The sequence below is a fragment of the Equus caballus genome, chromosome 27 (genome assembly GCF_041296265.1).
Source record: "Equus caballus isolate H_3958 breed thoroughbred chromosome 27, TB-T2T, whole genome shotgun sequence".
Classification (NCBI taxonomy): domain Eukaryota; kingdom Metazoa; phylum Chordata; class Mammalia; order Perissodactyla; family Equidae; genus Equus; species Equus caballus.
Window position 1 is genome coordinate 44,940,373 of NC_091710.1, and position 16,381 is coordinate 44,956,753.

At 36.8% G+C, this 16,381-nt stretch overlaps 1 protein-coding gene across 7 annotated transcripts in view; it reads right to left on the reverse strand.

The window, feature by feature from the left end:
* TENM3 (teneurin transmembrane protein 3) overlaps window positions 1-16,381 on the reverse strand; it is a 2,419,468-nt gene that overhangs the window by 391,528 nt on the left and 2,011,559 nt on the right. For all 7 annotated transcript variants that reach the window (XM_070253219.1, XM_070253221.1, XM_070253220.1 and 4 more), the window contains one exon: window positions 13,696-13,974. In XM_070253219.1, coding sequence (XP_070109320.1) covers window positions 13,696-13,974 — 279 coding nt within the window. The remainder of the gene's footprint in view (window positions 1-13,695; window positions 13,975-16,381) is intronic.

Consider the following 16,381-nt stretch of genomic DNA (forward strand, 5'->3'; position numbering starts at 1 on the left):
CGGCACGATGTTCGGAGTTCTTCATAAGTGGATTCCATTTAACCGCCAACTTTAACTTCCATTGCTTCCCAAGAGGATTCTTGCAGATTGGGTGGCCTCCCTAAAAGGCTCCATCATTTCCCCTTGTTGCTTCCAAGCATTTCTTCAAGTTGTCCTGACTGAAAGCATGCACCGCTCTTCTGCTACCTTTATCCATATTTTACAACCATCAAAGTCCCGTGGAAATTCTGCAAAATCTTTTCTGAATCTTCCTTGCTTTTCTCAGTGTGCAGTTTACCAATATGTTTCATCTAGTTGCTTTGTCTTCTAATTGTTTCCTCTTTGTAAAGCCCTGTATCTCCAAGTCTATAACCTTGACAGCAAGGATATATTTTATTCCTTAAGAACATCTCTCAAAATATTTAATATGAGGATGTTCACAAAATACGTGCATAATACATCATGACTTTTTGCGAGATTAATGCTTTATTTTTTAATGAAAAATAGATCTCAATAACTGCTCCTGACATTATCTGTAACTTCCATAAGGCTATTTAAGTCTGTTTTTCTACTGCCACAGTTTTTGCAATGCCTAAAGGTTACATATTACACTGCTAGTGCTAATTGTGGATTCCTGAAAACGTTTATTTTTAGTTAGGATTCTAGATCTCTCAGAAACTCCCAAACCTTAATTTAGTACTTAAAAACTACTAATTATATACGATATTTCACAAATCTTATCCCACTTCTTTGCAAAGATTTAATAGCACAAATTTTTATTGATGTCTCATAGCTGAAATTTAAGTAGATTAGTATATATTTATTAGACATTATGAAGCATTCTCTAATTAAATTAAATGACGTTTACAAAAGCAAATTATGTGAAGAAAATCAATTTAAATTCCTATACCGCAGACTACATTAAAAAAATCAGATAGGAGCCAGCCCAGTGGTGTAGCGGTTAAGCTTGCGTGGTGTGCTTCAGCAGCCTGGGTTTCACGGATTCAGATCCCGGGCTGGACCTACTCACCACTCATCAAGCCATGTTTTGGCAGCACACTGTATACAAAATAGAGGAAGATCGGCACAGATGTTAGCTCAGCAAAACTCTTCCTCAAGCAAAAAGAGAAAGATTGGTAACAGATGTTAGCTCAGGGCCAATCTTTCTTACCGAAAAAAAAAAATCAGATAGATTAAATGTAAAAAAAAGAGAAAGAATATATAAAAAGGATGAAAATATAAATGATTACTTGCTCTAGGGGTAAAGTCAATATTTTTGACATTATGCTCATTAAAGTGGACATTATGACATAAAGTCAGCATAAAAAAGCCAAAAGTAAATAACATAATTAACTTGACTATGTTTTAAAGTTTCTAAAATATTCTTTTTCTTTTTTGAAGAAGATTAGCTCTGAGCTAAGTGCTGCCAATCCTCCTTTTTTTGCTGAGGAAGACTGGCCCTAAGCTAACATCCATGCCCATCTTCCTCTACTTTATACATGGGACGCCCACCACAGCATGGCTTGCCAAGCAGTGCCATGTCCACACTGGGGATCTGAAATGGTGGACCCCGTGCCGCTGCAGTGGAACGTGCAAACTTAATTGCCGAGCCACTGGGCCGGCCCCTCTAAAACATTCTTTACATCGAAAATAACAAACAAAATCAAACTGAGGAAAATATTTGCAAAAGATTAATATCTAAATATTTTAAAGCAGATAAAGGGTTATTAAGGTTTTTCTTATATGAAACCACTTGCAATTCAATACCAAAAAAATATGGATATGGATATCTATATCTCCTGCATCTTTTCCAACAGGCGATGGATTGATGGAAAGAGAGTTACCTCCCACCACTATGATTGCCAACTTTAAATTTTTAATCTATTTAATAAGGCTGCAGAAACTTTGTGGAAATGAATTTGCTACTCCAAGCTGGAGTAAATACAGATTTTCTTGGCACCTAGAATCTCTAATAAGAAGTGTGCAGCTGTTTTGAACAAGGTGCTGTCCTGCCAGACTTGAGGACTTTACTTGTGTGCTGTGCCTCAGCTCTTTTATACTTGGAGTTGATATCATTATTCATCATGATTGCGGAACTTACACGTATATCTAAGAGCAGAAGGTCTGCGTTAAAGGAGATGTTCATACATATCTGGTCCTACTGCAACCCAACCTCTCTCCTCAAGACCACAAGTACACAAGGGGAGAAAAGCACAGTCAGTGTCCTGGTGTCCTTGAATTCCACCTCTCCCTTCAGTTTCCTTAGGTCCGGGAAGACACATTTCTTCATATGCTCCAACAGAATAACGGAGCAAGGGCATGAATTGGCAATTCACAAAAGAAGAAATACGAACCGCACACACACATATATGAGAATATATTCAATCTATTGATCCAATGACTCTAAATTACAACAATAGTAAGATACTATGTTTCATCCATCAAGTTGCCAAAATTTTAAAACACGGCAACGTTTGTTGTCAATGGCATGTGGAAAAAAACCAACTTTTTTATACTGCTAGTGGGAGTGTAAACTGACACAAGTTTTTTCAGGGCATTCTGCCAAGGTGTATCAAAAGCTTTAAATTGTACATACCCTTTGGCTCTGAGAGTCCACTTCCCAGAATTTATCCTAAGGTAGTAACAGAATTAACTGTAGAGATTTAACCACCAGGATACTTATCACAACACAATTTATAGTAGTGAAAATTCAAACAGCTAAGATGTCCAAAAGTAGTGGATACGGTAAACAAATTACTATAAGTCAGAGCATGGAAAAGTATTATGTTGCAGAAGGATATCTAATAACATGAGGAAACTTGGGTCAAAACAGAAATTGCAATTTTAATTAAAAAAGAATAAAAGCGTAAATCCCAAAATAGGAGCTAGTCAATATTATCCATTTGTTTCTCTGTGTTGTCTAATGAACATGTAATGCCAAGTAATTAAAAGAGATAAATTAAAGTCATGAATTTAAACACATAATATTTTATACTTAAATTTGTTTAATCTAAAATTCCATTTTTACCACGTTTGTCATTTTACTTGGGTTATTGAGAGTACAATGCAAATAATAACTGAATGCTTTAAAAATTCTAATGATAGGGGGCCAGCCCCAAGTTCGAGTGGTTAAAGTTCCATGCATTCCACTTCGGCAGCCCAGGCTCTCAGGTTTGGATCCTGGGCACAGACCTACTCCATTCATCAGCCATGCTGTGGCGGCATCCCACATACAAAACAGAGGAAGACTGGCATAGATGTTAGCTCAGGACTAATCTTCCTCAAGCGAAAAAAGAGGAAGATTGGCAAGGGATGTTAGCTCAGGGTGAATCTTTCTCACCAAAAAAGAAAAAAAAATTTCTAATAATTATGTGAAGACTTAAACTCTTTAAAATAGGTTCACTGAAACAATTTGGCTCACCCATAAGCACATTTTGTACCCTACAATCTATACAATGAACTCCAGTCACAGTAAATGAAACACAATCCATTGCAAGGGAATGTTTTATGCTTGTTTTCTGCAGCAACTGACATTTCATTCAAGCACTTTCAAATCCCCTAGGAATCTCCATCTGCTGTATCTCAAAATTTTAAGATCTCTCTTTAACACCCCATAAAAACCAGTTGGAAGGGCAAGCCCACTTCCTACTGATTACTTTGATATTAACCAATCAAGACAAATAATTTATTCAGTTTAGTCTGAATAATCATTTCACAAAGTGACAATTTTCCAAATTTCACTATGCAAATACTGATAACTACCATTCTAGCTTTTTATAGCCTATTTCTATCTCTCTTGAACATATCACTTGTGATACAGTTTTTTGGTCCCTTTTTGTGTATTTAAAAAAATTAATGTTTGATAATGCCTCAAGAGTGTTCATTAATAATCAAATCTGATTATATAATTTTGTTCATAAACATGCATTTTGGGCTTTTCTGTTGTTTTTTGTCTTTCTTTTTTCTTTGCTGAGGAAGATTAGCCCTGAACTAACGTCTGTGCCAAACTTCCTCCACTTTATATGTGGGTTGCTGCCACAGCATGGCCGATGAGTGGTGTAGGTCCACACCTGGGATCCGAACCTGTGAACCTGGGCCACTGAAGTGGAGTGCACCAAAGTTAACCACTATGCCACGGGGCCAGCCTCAACGTTCATTTTGTTTTTAAGCAAAAAAAATTTAAATTTAATATAGGTGGTGCAAAACCATGTAGCAGTTACTCAAGTGGAAACACTTATTTTCGAGCTATGAATTTAATCCTTAGGGTAAAGATCGTACACACACACACATCTATATAGGTATACATGTATATAGGTGTGTGTATGATCCATACATAAATATACACTTAATTATTCATACCCATCTATTTATTTATTATATATCTATACATAGATCACACAAACACACACACAAATCAAGAATGAAGGAAAGGAAATAAGAAATTACCTTTGTATCTGGAGTAGTACTGAGAGCAATCCTGTTAAGTTCAGGCTTTAAAGTTGATAACTCCCTGTGTTCCATTAGATTTTGGGTGTGCCTTACCTTTTTTTTCCCACAATTTTACAGAACTATTTTAAATAAAATAAGTTTAAATAAGAACATACTTTCTCCCAAACATTTTGATGACATGGACTCTCACTGCATCAAATATCATCAATTTATACTACACTGACATTTGCTGTGATTTTAATCAATATTAGACAGATACGTTGTAAGATGAACAGGATCTTAAAAAGATAAAAAGTTTTGAGGAAGTCATAGTGACATGAGTTTATATTCCAAGGATCCCTCTGTTCTGATTCCTCAGAGGCAAGACTCTATCACTTTTCCCCTTAATCTCCTCTTTTTCACATTCTCATTACTGTGTCGCTCCTTTCCTTGTAGAAATGCTGAAATGTCTCCCCATATAAAAATGTCCCCGCCCCTATATTTACCCAGAGTTACCCGTCTAGCTCCCTCCTTTCTTATGTGAGCATTGGAAAGAATAATCTACACTTGCTGGTGCCATATTTTAGCTTTCTGTTCATCTCTCTACCAGCTACAGCAACTTGACTGCCACACTCACTGCAGAGAAATCACTGTCCTCCTGTGTGATCCAAAGGATATCTTTGGCGCTTAACTTAGGAGAACTTTGGAAGCTTTTGACTCTGCTGAACATGCCCTGTCTCTCTTGTCTCCTGTGAACTGATCTTGTTTGGTTTTCTTTTTGTCTCTCCGGAAAATCTCTCTCTTTCATTGGTCTTCTAGATCCTTCTTCTATACCCTCATGCTAAATTTTATCTCAGGATTTTACCTTCAGTCTTCTTTTCTCATTCTATTTGCTTTTGGGGAGATGTTTAATTCTACCCCATGGCTTTAATGCAACCATATAAACCATAAAGTAAATATTTCTAAACAAAATCTAATTGAATTTGCCTATATATAATTGCTTAATAGGTTACTGAACTTTGATGTCCCAAAGACATCTCGGATATAACTTATCCTTGTCTGAATTACTGACTTTACCACAAACAATATACTTTAACCTCCAACTTTGATTATACCATCACTCACCCCGTCTTCCATGTTAGAGGGTCTTTTTAAATGTCTTCCTTCTCCGTAACCCCAAAGTAATGAGTTAATCCTTAAGTCTTGATTCTATTTGAATTAGTCTGCCTTTCCTTTCTGGTTCTTGGTTCAAACTTTCATATTTTCTCACTTTGATAATTACAATACTATCTGACTGGCCCGTTTGTCAAAGAAGTTTGACCTCTAAGTCCATTATGCATTCACTCAGCAAAAGCTCCAGTTCTGGGTTCAGGCATTGGGTGAGATCAGCACAGAGATACAATGGTGAACAAGGCCACACCCGCACAGAGCTTACTCCCTGTGGGAGAGTCAACATTCTACACTGCTTTCAGGGTATTTCACAAAACGTAAATATGACAGTAAAATACCTCTGCGTGAAAGTCCTTCAGAGCATTCCCCTGCAGGAAAAAGTACAAATTCCTTAGCCTGGCCCTGAAGGCCCCTTGTGCTTTGGTCTGGCGCTGCTCACGCAGCCTCAGCTCTCATCCTTCATCTACACACCCTCTGTTTCAGGCACCAAACAGCCTGTGGCTCTCCTAACACTCCCCAGAGATTTTACACCGTCTCCTTTGCTGCTTTGTCTACATGTTGAATTGCTACACACCCTTTAAGCCTGTGTTCCAGTCCACCTCGTTCCTCCTTAGTGAAACATTCTCTCCCCTCCTGCCCCAATTCCCAGTTGGCAACAACGTGCGCTGTGCTGTCACTGACCTTGCATGTTGTGTTGTAATACCACTTACCACATTAAAATACAATCACAACGTCTACTTGCCTGTTTGCCTAACCAGCCTGTGAGTTTCTAGAAGTCAGAGACTATGTCTTACTCATTTTTGTTTTTCCTGCACCTGGTACAATACTCAGAATTTATTATTCATTGAAGACACAGTTGATACACTAAATAAGAAATCAAGTCAAAAAGTCACATCTAAACTTTATTCAGTTTTCAGGGGTTTTTTTTGTTTTTTTTTTTCCTGCTTTTTCTCCCCAGATCCCCTTGGTACATAGTTGTGTATCTTAGCTGTGGGTCCTTCTAGTTGTGGAATGTGGGACGCCGCCTCAACATGGCCTAATGAGAGATGTCTGCACCAGGGATCTGAACCAGCGAAACCCCAGGCTGCCGAAGTAGAGTGTGCGAACTTAACCACTCGGCCACGGGGCTGGCCCCCAGTTTTCAGTTTCTATGTGACTTAAAATAATACTTAAGGTCAAGATACTATTCATAACACATCTTTAATTGCCCTTTTCTCAACTTGATATGAATTCATATCCATTTTAATAAGCATTCAAAAAGCGTTTACATTTAGTTTATGTACAGTCTATTCATTATGGAAAACTATTTCAAGTTAATTGATAAATATAAGAAAATTCCAATATAGTGAAACCATCATTCAAACTACTCAGTAAATAATGTATAAGATTTTCACATTTAAATTTGTGTATATATGTAATGTTAATAAACAGAATTACATGACTTAAGAGAATATTCTTTAAATACTACCAAAAAAATCAGTTAGTTGCTCTTCAAACACTTGAATACCCTCAGAATGGCAAATAAACTAAGGTTCTATGGCTCTAACACTTACTTTTTCTATTTCAGTGATAATTACATCAATAAACCTGATTCAGCATCGGCTGCTGTTCAATTCATTAATTAAAACAATTTTACTGCTACCACTGTGATTTTTCAAGGATATGAAAAACACATTCAAAAATCAAAATAGCACACATCATCAGTTTTGATATGTGCATAGTATGCTTTACTTTGATTTCAACACTATAATTAAAAGAACATTTAGAATTTAAACAGAGACAGTATATACTCTATATACTTTGAACAGAAATACTTAGAACACAAGTTGAGTTTTGTAGAAATGGCAGTATTCATGTGAAGAGTAACAAACTGCCAAGAGGTCCCAAAAATCCTCTTAGAATGGAAAATATAAATGTGTATAATTCTTAAGTGATAACAACAATGGTAGTGGACTTTATAGTCTTCTTAACTCCAGCTTCATAATACTAAATTTGAGAAAAATGTATTCAAATCATAACTTATTGTGCTCAAGTGACTTGTAACATATCCATGAAGTGAATATATGTCATCCTTAAATGAAATATGGAAGGTTTTGCTAAAAGAATGACAAGTCGCTATTTAAACTACAAATGTATACATATCCAGGCAATGTAACTATTTCTATATGTTGGAAAATATTCGATTGTATTTTACAAAGCAGCACTTTAATTCTGAGCTTGATTTAGTAAGCACACAACATTATTACTTTTGCTATTTTTGACATCCCACAGCACCTAAAACATAAAATATAATTTACTACAGTAGGACATGCCAGAATTGACCATTACATGCCAGAAGAAGGCCCATAATAGAATTTATATTCAAGTTATAGTTTAGTATGTGTAATAGAACCTCATAAAATTAGAATAATACTGAAATACCATTTATTTCTTACAGCAACAGAACTCCATTTTAATTCTCACAATCAATTTCCAAAGTAGGCTGAAAGGTTCGTGGATATAGTTGAAGGAATGGAATTAGACTAGTCAGGCAAAATAATACAGCTCTCTTCAAATTATCTTCAGAAAACTCAAATATTATCCTCTTTGTGAAAAGAGCCAGGAGAGAAATGACATCTGCGTCATCGCTGGGAGCATCGCAAGTATAGGACATAACAGGGTACCCCAATGCCACTGGCAGTTTCTCCCAAACTGTTCCAGAATTTAACTGGTAATAGAATAGCTACAAGTCTTTCCATTTCCGCTGTCTCACCTATAGGAGGTTGCTCAGAAAGAGAAGAAATTGCACTGCCCACTCTTTCAGGGAACATACTCTGCCTGACATGGTAAATTGAATTGCAAAATAGCTAAGGTTCTCTGTTGAGAGACTGATGTAAATGTTATCACTACAATAGGTTATCAAAGTGGTTCAAGGGGTATACTTTTTTCCTTTTAAAGTACAATAACTTGACTTTTAGACTTTCTCTGTCCACACAGAACATAGACTTAAAATACTGTTTCAAACGATGAGCAAATGGGTTCTTTGAAGTGTTTTAGCTGTGCAAAGCAGCATCTGTTACACCTAAACATATTGCACTTTAATCTTATGCCCTCTTTGTGAGCCAAACTGGCCCTTAATACTTTAGTATCATGCACAATTAGTGTGGCGTTCGTGAAGTCCTACAACAGGTATATTGCTAAGACCCCAAGTGAGAAATAAAGTCTTCCAGGAATGATTTATTTTATTGTGTGAACTGACGAGCATCAGTTAAATTGCCTTTTAATTGACTGGCTGCCTAAGTAACATGCCTTTGAGGAAAACACTACTTTTGAAATTTCCGTTGGCCAGGAGGGGAAGGAGCATACTTAAGTCTTTGAAGTCCACAGTCATCAAACTAATTATCAGCACCATTCAATGTACATTCATTTAATTATAATAAATTAAAAAGGATGTGGAATTTTGGAGAAAAATAAAAGAGTCAATAAATGGTGACAGAAATTCCAGACTATGCAAATTATCAGTGTCTTTCCTGGAGGAGACCACTGGTTCTCTCTCATCTTGCCAAATAAGCTAACGCTTGACTAACAGAGAGGGAGAGTACGAGGAGGAAGGGAGAAGGAAGGGACACACACTTATTTGGAACTCACTAGATGCCAGGCACTGTTCTAAGCACATTATATGACTGAACTCACTTAATCCTCATTTATATACAATCCTATAAGGACTATATACTATTTACTATTTTCTCTATTTTACCCCTGAGACTGAAGCCCAGGAATGTTAAGTAGCTTGGCCAAGGTCACGCCACTGGGAGGTAGGGGAGCCAATTCAAGCTCAGGTGGTGTGCCCCCCAACAACAGATTCTCTACTATTGTCCTCAATATTGGCTCTCGAGGTCCCAAATCACGATGAGGTAGAAGAGGAGTGCCAACTCCTCCTGGTCTAATGTCAAAGGTCATCGCTTTCCAAGGGGCCCAAGAGGTCACGGAGACAGGGAGAAGGAGCAAGATGAGGACCTTCCATAGGAGGGCACCACGTCTCCAGAACTAGCAGTACAACTGACAAAGAAGCAGGCAGAGATGAAAAAGTTGGGAACCCAAGCTTTGGGTGACCCAGGAGCAAACAGTCGCGGGGGTTGAATGAGAGGATTCAAACCCTGACTGGTGTGATTCTGAATCCAGACATCTTTCGTGAGACCACACTGCTGGATGACAAAGGATAATAGACGCTTGGCTTCTTCTGGGAAAAGATGCACAAGCAAACATTTTTAAAGCTTAAAGGTTGATGTTTTGATAAAAAATTCCTTTGTTCCTGACATTTAAATAGATATTTGGAATTGAGATCAGATTACTTGCAAAGCTGGAGAGCGGGAATGCAGTCAGGTGTCTTTTAACAATACATCAGAGACAGGAGCATCGCCTAAGACAATCCAGAGCACGCTGGTAATTTTACCTTTGATTAGGGCATCTCATCACATTTATTTTCTAACTTCTTAACAGCTTACTAGGACTGCTGCTCTGAGGTGGCCACAAGCCACCGCCCCTCCGGTATTTGCCCTGGCGCACGGCAGTTGACTTAGAACCAGGAAGACAACCACAGCAATCAATGCGTGTCAAAAGCAAGGACTTCTCGCATACTCTTAACTTGGGACAAGATTAACATTTGGAATTCCATATGAAACTCAATACACTGTAAAAAATTTTTTTCCTCAAAATGCTTTTTAACTTCAAATTCCCCTGGTTGGTGAAGAGTTAGTTTTGCAAAAGAATAAATTTTATCACTTGTTTTGAATCTCTGCTAACATGGAGACGTGTGACATGGTCCGAATGTTCTTTTACTCTCGCGGGAGGCACGGGCCATCAAAATTTCATTAGCCTCACAGCAGTTCTAGCGCCTTCTTAACTTGAACTGTTGGCCTCTTTATCAATAAATAAATGAAATCTAATTCCTTTTAGCGTCTAAACTCTTCTTTGAAGTTATAACTAGACCATCAGGCACTCAGCTTGCATAATTTTACAAATGTTGAATGTTTTCTGGGGAAAACAGCCTTATTCACAGTTATTTCAAATGATGAAAACAGTCAACGAAAATTCCCATGCTCAACCAGATGAAAACAAGTCAGTGTCTGGTTCCTAAATTAGTTTCATTTTGGTGAGTTATTTTACACATGTCCTTCTTGTTTCGACCTATAGTGATACAATAGAACATCCAAGGGCACATTTCAAACTAGTACACGAATGAACAAAATTAGACAATTAGAATAATTGAAAGTCAAAGGAAAATATTACTGGAAAATCAATAGTTTTTCAAAGTTAGAGCAATTAAAAATATCCAAAGAAGGTAAAATCGAGTTATTTTAGTGATTTTACATTAGAAATATTTGACCAGAAGTAGTAATAATAGTGTAAACATGTAATAGTTTTGAGGATATTGTTTATAAAAGTGTTAAAAGACCATGTGTACAATTATAAATTTTAGTTTTTACTATAACCCAGCTTAAGATAAAATTTTATATATGCGAAAAAAATCCTTGATACTCTAATTCCACAATTCAAAATTATAAGGTCTGCTAAATAGCTCAGAAACTTATGCTTCCACGCTAGATCTTAATGCAATTCATTACTTTAAATGGAATCTTGCTCCGTCTGACTAATCACTGAAAATTCAGAACAAATAAGTTAACGGGAAACGTTCCTATGGTCACACATATTAACTCTATGCAATAGCCAGTATTCAGTATGAGGTCATATCTATTTTATTCTCTCTTTTGTTTTCTTCCTTAAAGTGACCTCAATGGGAGTTCTTCGACCATCAAAATGTTGTTTAAGAAAACAACCACAGCCAAACCTCGGGGAAAGAGGAAACACAAGTTGAAGTCATCACTTGCCCAGCTCAACAAACATTGTTTTTGACACTTTACACTCTTAACTTGGCTGACCTGTTTACTCTCAACAAATGCTACCAAATGTTCTGAATTTCAAAGCAAAGCCCTGGACGCTCTTTTCTTCTCTCTCTTCACTCTGCTTCATGACAACCACTTGGAGAAATGAAAGAGAGCGTCTTTTCTTGCCTTTCCATCACTCTAAGAACGGGGCGTAGGAGAATCCTGGGGAAAGGAGATCCTCCTCTAGTTACTAATAATCCATGCAGATGGAGAGGGCCAGGGGGTGAGCAACTCAGGGGTCTTCCTCCTCTCCTCCCAATCATTTGGATATTTTATACTGTTAACTAAATGTTGCAAAGTTTGTAGTTTTATATTTTCTGAAAAGAAAAAAGTGGCATATATTTGGGAATTCACCGTGAGACAGTTTTAGCAGATGTACAATTTAAAAAATAATAAAATTAGTTCATATTTTACCAATACAGATACAATAACAAGATACACTTGTTATTAGAGAGAGAAAGAGATGCTACAAAGGTTGTGGGTGGAAAGGGCAAGATGCTCTGATGTGAAAAAATATTTAAGAGATATGGCTATGGACGATGTACAATGCAGATAATCAGACCTGAATGCATTATTCTGCCGCATTCTACTCTTCTCTTTTCTATACCAGCATAAATTTTATCACACATTTTCAGAAAATCAAATGCCAAATGCTACATTTCAACATAACCATTGTACCTGCTGTCAAAGATGCCAATGGATGAGAAACAAAGTTTATGCTAAGTTTTATGTATTTAAAGTTAGGGACTTCTGAATCCACACTGAAAACTGATATAAACACAGGTTTTATGGAGGTGAATGGATTAGCTCAGGAAATGTTGGCAGCCTGATTCTAAAACTCATTTTGTCAGAAGGAACTGCCCTTGTTTCCTCTTTTGGGTTGGAATAAAGCCAGCCTCCACCAAGAAGTGACATGTCCAAAATGAAATATCGAGTGCTTATTATTAACTGATCTTGACTTTGGTTTAATGCACTAATGTAATCTACAGAAGATAAGGTGTTGTTTCAGTTGGTTTAAATTAGTCTTTTTTGTTTTTTCATGAATAGAAAGGAATCTAGTAATAAGCCGTGGGAAGCACTAGGTACCACCTCCTACTGTGACTTAGCTGAAACTGAAAGCTGACAATAGACCTGCTTTCCTATTACAGAGCCATGCTGACAAAGTTGCTCAATAAATTATAAAAATGAAACATCGTTGGTAAAACAACCATTTTTCTTTCCAAATGTCATGCAAATCTTCCATTTTAATTTTCTCTTTGCTCCTTGATGCATCGCACACACATAGCATTAATAACTAGATTGAAGTGGCAAGTGCACTGTTAATATTAAATGCTGAAGGAGAAATGTCTTTTTGGTGTCTGGTGCATCTATGCTGATGCTCCAATTCTTCTTAGAAGCAGCATTGACTAAAAATTAAGTTTTCTTTTAAATATCTTATTGCATATAAATTAACTGTTTTTATTATCCTGCATTAGTAATAGGAGAAAAAGTCCCAAGAATTTATAAAGACATTTTTCTTCAATATGTAAAGCTGCTATTTGGATATCCTAAAATCCAATTTTTGTGCTTGAATTTAATTGCATAGTAATCCAATCCAGAAAACACATCAAAGTCCCAACTCCCCCTCTTTACCAAGCTTTCAATTGCTCTCATCAACTGGTAAGTTTAAAGCATGATCAAATTTGTTCTTCAATCACTTGAGCCCTGTTAATAAACTATTCTGTGTGCTCACTCATCCATTCTAAGATTCTGCAGCTTCTTTGAGATATCTTCAAGAGGAATCTACAAAGACATCTTTGATTGCAAACTGGCTCTGGGGTAAACTTCATCACCGCGAGCTTTGCAACTCCACCGAGGATAACAGGTGACATGGTCCAAGATAAGTCAAAGCTGATCTGTTTTTTTTTCCTGTACATGATTAAACTGTTTTTCAAAACTATAGCTAACACATCATAGACCACTTGCATAATTTAACAACAATCTGATGTCAAAAATTGATTTTTTTCCAGGAAAAAGGAAAGCATTATTCAAGGACATTTCTTGAATTCTACTGCGTTAAACAAAAAGAAAGGAAGAAGAAAGAAAGAGAAAGAAGGAGAGGAGGAAGGAAGATAGGAAGAAAAACATGCCCGCATAGTCAATCAAAACAGACAGAAGCACTGAACACCATTATAAAGCAAAAAATGAAACTTACCGCTCTCACTGTCCGACTTGTTTTCGTGCTCCGTATCTGTCAGGGTGAGGGCTGAGTTGGACCGACTTGACAGGCAGGAGCTGCGGCCTGACTTGACCCCCCTGCCCCAAAGTCTCATGGCATGCTCTGGGGACATCACTGCTTCATTTTCAGTATCAGCATCTGACCCTGCACTGATAGAGTAACCTCTGTGAGGGAGCCCCATTTCCGCACAAAATGCCAGTCCTCTTCGAGTTGCTGGTTCACAAACTCCTAACTGCCTTAGGGTAAAATTCTGTCCTAATTAGGGGGAAAAAGAGATAACAGCTAGTGAGTATATGTTTAGCTTTAGTTTTTCTTTTCTTCTTTTATTTTTTAAAGAAAATCTTCCTAAAATAAATACTCAAGAATTCAGGTTTTTCAGCTATCAGCACCAGGTGTTTACATTAGCATCGTAGGGCACACGGTCAAATGGACGCAATTATGGGAGCGGGGGTGGGGCTCCTCCATTGACTTGCCACACACCCCAGCTTTGAGCTCCTTTGTCAATTATTTAAGCCCAGAAGCACCTTCCAGAGAGACGGGCAAGTAAAACAGCACAGACCATGAAAACTCAACCCAGAGAAAGGGTTAGCTATCAGCGATAGAATTTTGTTTAGCAGACTTGTGAAGCAATAGACATCGTCAGATTATTTCCTGTGTCCTGGCTCGAGTCCTAAGGGATAGGATTTTGCACCAAGATGTCACTTCTTTGGAACAGAAAATATTTCCCTCAAGAATAAGTTACTTGTTATCTTCCCACCTTAACTCAACAACCAATATAAACATGCATTGTGTGTGTGTGTGTGTGTGTGTATAACACACTAAACTCTGGAGTGTAACTTTGGAGTATAATCTTGAAAATTTGCAGACCTCTGACTTTCTAGATTGTTTGCCTTAATAAACACCTGGAAACATCTGTATTGATCAGAGCAAATCCATTTTTGCAAATAAAGTGCACTCTAAAAATAAAGTGGGAGTATTATGTATTTAAAAATTAATGATAAAATCAAGTTCTCTGACAAATAAATGGCTGTGAACTCTACAGGCCTTTACTAATAAATTGAGCATAATAAAACTCATGACACCGCAATAACTTAAAGCAAAAGTGTTTAAATTAGGTGACACTTTAAAATGACTGCTGTTATTAATGACTTTTCCAATCCTGTATTTATTCCTGAAATTTCACATATGTTTTATGATACTATGAGTGAGAAGAGAGAGAAAAATGTATGCTTGTAGGATGTATATTTATATATATGGCTCTTCCATTTCTTGCCTCTTGTTGGCATGGTGGAGTCTGAGATTTATGGACCAACCAGAATCAAAATACATGCAAAGATTAATAGTATACAAACAGTGATTCAAATGCTACCACATAATACCAACCTTGTAAGAATATTAAGCATTTATATTATTCATAGTTTTCATTGTTTTACTTCTATCTCTAAATCTATGAACGTTTCAAAGTTAATTGGCTGGTATGAGAAATGACATACATCATATTTTTTAAAAGAGGGTTTTATAAATTATTTGGGATAATAACATGTTGAGTCTTCTAGAAAATGAGTCAAACATAAGGCACAATATAGTAAATATTTGGCAGTAAAGATATTAGCACCCTCGAGGCCTCTGCACATTTTAACTGGTTTGGTTAATTGCTTTATTGCTGTGGTCATATCAGAAGTTGGAATCAGCTTTATCTGGTCAGACTTCCAAATGGATCCTGACAATGACACTCATAAAGAATGAAAATCTGTTCCTACAATTAGCTACAAATCAAACTGTGCTTATCAGAGAGATGTGAATAAGTATCTGAACCAAAAAGTATGTCAAGAAAAAAAAGAAAAGGAAGTAGCTCAAAAAAAAGAAAAAAAAAAGAAGAGATAAAAAGGAAGAAAGAGCTCATTGAACAGTGAGAAAGAGGGCAAACTTGAGAAGGTAAGAAATCCAGGAAAAAAGGCAATGTCATGGGCAGTTAAAGGAATAGCAGTGGAAGAGCTTACGTATTGTTATTTTTATATCACATTTAAAATAGAAAGGGGAAAAAAGGGTGTAAAACAGTTAAATATTACCATCAAACATGCTGATTTTTCAAAATAAGAATATAAAATAATTTTTAAAAGGTGAAAATGAATGATAAGATCCTCTGCATCTTTCTTCTATTTTGGGAGGTGCCCACATTGGAGAATAAAAATAAGAGAGACGTTAAAAGATAGTAAGAACTCCCTTTCTAATCTCTGAAATGTAACTGGAAACATTTTCCACGTTATTGACTTTTCATACTGTTGCCACCTCGATGCGAACATCTTTGAGGTGAAAGACGGCAGAAAACTGCCATCTTTATTATTTGGTATCCAGGTATGTAAACACAGTTCACTTTGCAAATCAATATTCACTGAATTGATACGTGTATCCCAAACTCCTTAAACCTCTGACGCCGTGAAATCATTGTCTCACAATAATTCAAAACTCTTAAGGGCTATTTCTGAAATGCAATGGAAAGCAAGCACAAGTGGAGGACCGCGGGTAGATTTCCGTACTGAATTAAAAGGTTGCTTTTGTTTCCTCCAGGAAAGAACGCTAAACTTGACCTCTGATGGACCTAAGTTAAAACCACGTACTAGCTCTGTTCAAGTCACTTTACCATTCTGTTTTTTCATCTTTC